We start from the raw sequence: 5,620 nt of genomic DNA, 5'->3' as shown, positions 1-5,620 counted from the left end.
CTTCCTATTTTGTACTTCCATGTATAACAGAGTATATTCTTGATACACCAGCTTCCCTTGTTTTTTAATATTTAGAAGCGTAGATTTAGTTTTGCTCCACAGAGGCAAAGACAAAATCTTGTAAATATCTGAGCTGTGTGCCCCGCCCTTTAGGTCTGCCCACCTTTTGGTATTTGACACTGTGCTTTGTCAGCCCAAGCCAACAGCCCTCTTAATCACCGGTTAGTTCACAAACCCATTCCTGGGTCAATTGATCAACCTCCATTCCTGAGAAATTGACTGAGCATGTAGCTCATGCTTTCCTTGTAACTGTGCCAGAGGTCCATCTGACTCCAATATTTCTTTGACAGTGTCAATAGGTTTGACTCCAGTGGCTTTGAAAATAATTATAGGGATGCCAGGTGGGACATGGGGATCACCTGGTTTTACAGCTCATCTTCAGGTGACAGACTAGTTCCCCTGGAGAAAATAGCTGCTTTGGAGGTTGGACTCCAGAGGATTATACTCCATTGAGATCCCTCCTAGCACAAATCCTGTCCATTCTTGACTCCACCCCTAATGTCTCCAGGTATTTCCCAACCCAGAGCTAGCGGCCCTAAGTCACATTGAATTATGTAGGCACTGCTATCCACTCGTACTGTCTATGCTTAAACAAATACTCATTGCTGGGGACATATTCCTATTGCTGCCCCTATTGGGCTACTCATACCAGTACTAGAAAAATACTCTGGAGCAGTGGTCCTCAACCCCCGGTCCGGGGACCGGGACCAATCCGTGGATCAGTCAGCACCAGGCCGCAGCTCCTCCTCCTCCTTCCCGGCTGCTACCTGGGGGGCTGCTCTGCCACTCTGCCACCGGCTCACCTTTGGTGCTCTCCAGTGGCCACCATGGCTGGGGCTCCCCCTCGGCATGACACTGCGCAGCTGATGCTGGCAGTGCCCCCCAGCGGGCAGCGGGAACTCAGGGGCACTGGCGGGAAAGCAAGCAGAGCAGGGGCACAGGCAACGACGTCCCTCAGCAAAAGACTACCCCGCCCCCGGACCTCAGTAACACTGTCAAGTGTTGACTGGTCCCCGGTGATAAAAAGGTTGGGGACCACTGCTCTGGAGGACATTGCTGGAGCTTATCTGCACCAGTTGCAGTTCGAGGTTCCTTGAGCTCCTTCTGGTCATAGGAGTAACATGAAAAATGTTCTTGCTTTACGTAGGGAAAGCATCACTGTTGCTCCACCTCCCTAGATTCAGTTTACATTACCTAGAAGTACACATATCTCGTTTGATTTGTGTGGAACTCTATAAAGTGATCAGTGCAGACCAGCATAAAATTCATTGGGTTGAAGGCAGTCAGTCTTCATGCTGACCACCAAAAAAGGCAAGAATGGGGCCTGTATGGACAAGTCATAAGGCACAGGAGCTGTAGAATTGAGGGGAACTGGTGAGATGTGGTTCAAAAGCTGGCTGTAGTTAGGGATGCCAACCTCCAGGTGGGACCTGGGGAATCCCAGAATGACAAATCGTCTCCAGATTACAGAGATTAGTTCCCCTCCTGAGAATGGATGCTTTGGAGGATAGGTTCTATGGTGTTCCCCACTGAGATATCAGTCCTCCCTAGGCCCCATCTCCAAATCTCCCAGGCTGTATCTGGCAATCATACCCACCTATCCCACAACATGGGCCAGGAGGGTCCGGCAACCATGGCTGAAGCCAATCCAATATCTTTGTCTAGTTTTGTTTGTTTTTGCAAAAGTTGGCTTTTGGCAGCTGAAAGAATTAAGAAATCTCATTGAAATAAATGAAGAAAGTTGCAGTCGATTCAAGGAAGTTCTGAATGACCAAGGAGATTTGGACCAATCCTAAAGCCTGCACGTGGCTAGCCAATTTTTCCTGCTATTGGAAGATGACTACTCCAGATGATGGTCTGAGGAAAATGACCTAAGAAATGGGGCTGTTGTGTTGCTATTGTGACATCATTGATTATAGAATAATTATACTTCTGATTGACAGTAAAGTGGCTAAGAACATTATTGTGGGTATTAACACTTTAAAAAATTTTTTGAATTGTTTAAGAATAAATGCAAAATTATGTCAACTGAGATTAAATACTGGTACAAATATTCTAATTCTGCAGTGATATATCATGGAGTAATTACCCCAGGAGAACCAATCTTCTTGGCGGGGCAAAAACAGGTTTCTGAAAGCGTATTCCGCTAGGCCTTACTTTCCATTTCATTCCTCTCTTCTCACATAGAATGTGTTTGCATGAGAAGCGTGTTTTTCCTATTTGCTCTTATAGAGTATATGGTTGCTGTATGCCATACTCGCTATGGCATCAGCAAAGAAGGCCAAATTAATCAAGACTCCAGGAACTAACATTCAGTTTAGAAAAGATTTAGGCATGAACATCTATGGTGTCTGTGTATATATACAAATTGAAAGATAATTGGCTTAAGTATCAATTAGTATTATTAGTCTGAATTGGGCCTAATTTAACATTCAGAAGGACTGGAAAAGCAAACCTGATTCTTAGAATCAGTGATGAGTGTTGCCCTTCTGAATATGTTATCAATTTTTTTTTTAAGACAAAAATGAACACATAGGTTAGTGGTGGTCACGTTTACAATTTCAAAACTAAATCTTATAAAGTAAATAAACTGTAATAATATATACTAATTCTTCTGCTTAGTGTGTTGTTTTTTTAAACTGTCCCTGCAATGCACACAGAATATATATTGTTTCTTAAATAACATAGGTCTTGTTTGTAAAAATATACATGACTAATAGCACAGCCCAATGCAGAAATACCCCAGTGGAATTCCATTGACATAGAACCTGGGAGTAACTCTGTAGAGAACTGCCACAGCACATCACGTAACATATCATGTGTGTTGTTATACTTGATAATTTTGCCTTTTCATTTCAGCATATATATGTATATCTATGTGTGTGGCTTTTTTTTGGCACTGAGAAACTCCTAGCATCTCTCTCACTGTATAGATAGATAGATATATATACAAATACATATATATGCTTTAGTTTAGTTGGAAATTTTGGTTCTAGGTTGGCGGCACAATCTGATTGGCTCCACTGTGTCTTCTAGAGTAGCTACCAGAGCCAATCATTTGTGCTTTGCGCATAATTAATAAAAGCTTCATGTATTAATGACAATGTTGAAGTGGTGCTAGATTACCCCTCCCCTGCCTATTTGACTTTCCATTTGCTTCCCCCACCACCACCTTTACTCTCTCACGTTTTACATGACTAAGGATTAAAACATCATCTTATCATAGTTGTGAACATAATTTCACTCAGCAAGTTCAGTACTTCTGTGTTAGCAAGTTAAGTGCTTACAACTTCTCTCTCTCTCTTTCCCTTAGTTGCACAGTAAGGATTTTTGAATGTATACTGTCATCTAAGGTAAGCTTTCATATGGTCCCTGCATATGAAGCTTATGTCTGTTGTTACGTCATACAAAGCCTCCCTACGTATGGCATAATTTTCATTACGCCATTTAATGAAAATAAGGCTAGAAGAAATAATGACTGTAATAAACTGACTTTATATTACTGCGCCCTTAATTAACCAACTATTGCTGAATAAGTGCTTGAGACAGCAGGTTCCCTGCAGTGATGTAACTGCTTATTAACTGCATACATAAAATGCTTCAGCAGGACATGATAAAGCATGAGCCAGGTTAACAGCTTATATTCCACATAAATAAACTCGCCCAGTTATCAGAGCATTCGAGCATCTAGTTATTTGCATTTAGGTCCAGATGCTTTTGATACCAACGGTTGTCTAATTTTACTTGAAAAGTGAATGATATGGGTAAAAAAATGCACCATAGTAAATTTCAAGAATGCTTTAAAAGCATGCTGGTTCCCTCCCCCCATGTCTGTCTTCTACGCTCACTGAAAATTAAGAATGCATAGTGCAAGAGTTCAGTTTAAAAAGAAATCTTCAAAAACATGACTTAGTTACCTAGATTCAAACTTCAGCCATGTAGCTTTAGCTGGATATAGGAGTTGAAACAGAAATGTGATTTGCATTTGCATTTGGTTGAACTTGGAAAACTTCAGCTCTTGAAGCCTCAACGATAAATGACTCCTTGGTCAAGCCAAAATGTTTACAGGAAGCAGTTCATCTTTGAAAGGTCCTTGTGTTGTAGATTCATAGTACTGTACATAAAAAAAATCAAAGGTAAGTTTTTGTTTATTGATGCTAATGCTTGCGAGAAATGGTGGCAATTCTAGGAAGTTCGGTTTTATAGCAGGAATTCTTTGATTTTCCCTTCCCATGACGAGCTCCAGAAAACCAAGGGAATCATGGTTTTGAGTTCAGAATTCAAGTAGTATAATGAAGACCCACGTATGTGTTCCAGTAATCTACCATGGAGGCAATTCCATGGTGGAAGAACAACAAGGTCTCACAGCCTGACAATTACTTCTTTGGCTAAGACAACATGAGATAACCATTTCTGGCAACAGCCCCAGGGCAACCATAACTTCTGCTCTGATTCTTCTTTGGCCATCAGATTTCACCATCTCAATAATAAATAAAACATAAGAATTCCTGATGGCCCTGTTCCCCCAAAGAGATTATTTTGCCTCCCATAAAGAGGAAATTGTGGCTGTAATCGAACCAATTAATGTAGAGGTTTTGTTGAAATCATGGCATATCCCCTCGTTCCCTCCCCCGTACATGTGTTTAGAAGCAGGGTTCTTTATAGTTGGCACTCAAGTCTGACAAAGACCTTTGACCTTGGTTGCTTTAACGATTGTGTCCATTCCTTGTCCGTAGGTGGGGTCTCATTCTTCCGACTACTCATGCAAGGCGTGCCCCCACATATCATTGATGCCTACCTGCAAGAAATACAAGCAGACAACCTGGAGAAGTAGCATCTGGCCTCACTGTCTCCACTACGGCACTGGATTACTGCCAGCCAATACCACAGCAGTTTAGCATTTGTGACAGCACTCCTACAGCATGGTCCGATTTATTGCCCCTCCCGTCTTCCTCCCGCTGCAACAAAAAATTGACGCATGGATTTGCTTTTTTGGGGTTGAAATAAGTTGACACTTACCCACATTTTGTAATGTTCCACATCATGGTGTGCGTGTTGTTGTTGTTGTTGTTGTTTTTTTTAAAAAGAATTGTAATGCCAAAAAGAAAGAAAGAAAGCTAAACAATACGCATGGGAGCTTTTAATTTGTATGCTATATGGCTACATAGATTTTCTTTGTCAGCATGAGGAGCACGTATTGCTCAACCTGGTAGCAATGCAGATAAGCCTTGAACTACATACCTCTTTTGATAAACAATGGATCTAACCTTTGTCATAGGCTGCTACAAAGGAACCATTTAACACAGGGGTAGTCAACCTGTGGTCCTCCAGATGTCCATGGACTACATGGAATTGGACCACAGGCTGACTACCTCTGATTTAACACATGCAATTTGCAGCATTTAACAGATATTTCAGCTTAAACGCATCTTCCGTTAGAAAGGTTCATGCATCCTGTCACTCATTGGGGAACCCCATTTCTCTCAACTACTATTAAGAATTTTATGTAATGTACAATAAAGCTGAAGTGGTAAGACCTACAGAAAGGTTTTGGATCTTT

At 41.5% G+C, this 5,620-nt stretch overlaps 1 protein-coding gene across 9 annotated transcripts in view; it reads left to right on the top strand.

Annotated features, from left to right (window-relative positions):
* The window catches only part of MYBPC1 (myosin binding protein C1), a 90,344-nt gene extending 85,209 nt beyond the window's left edge, over positions 1-5,135 (top strand). For 6 of the 9 annotated variants that reach the window (XM_077339784.1, XM_077339779.1, XM_077339788.1 and 3 more), the window contains one exon: positions 4,797-5,135. In XM_077339784.1, coding sequence (XP_077195899.1) covers positions 4,797-4,894 — 98 coding nt within the window. In that variant the 3' untranslated portion in view covers positions 4,895-5,135. Of the gene's footprint in view, positions 1-2,127; positions 2,187-3,373; positions 3,414-4,796 lie in introns of all 9 variants that reach the window. The other 3 variants (XM_077339782.1, XM_077339786.1, XM_077339787.1) reach the window with 2 other exon arrangements.
* Positions 5,136-5,620: the final 485 nt, after the last annotated feature.

This window comes from Paroedura picta, chromosome 5 (genome assembly GCF_049243985.1).
Source record: "Paroedura picta isolate Pp20150507F chromosome 5, Ppicta_v3.0, whole genome shotgun sequence".
Lineage (NCBI taxonomy): Eukaryota > Metazoa > Chordata > Lepidosauria > Squamata > Gekkonidae > Paroedura > Paroedura picta.
The sequence above is the reverse complement of the archived record's forward strand: the minus strand, read 5'-3'. Positions and strand labels throughout refer to the sequence as shown.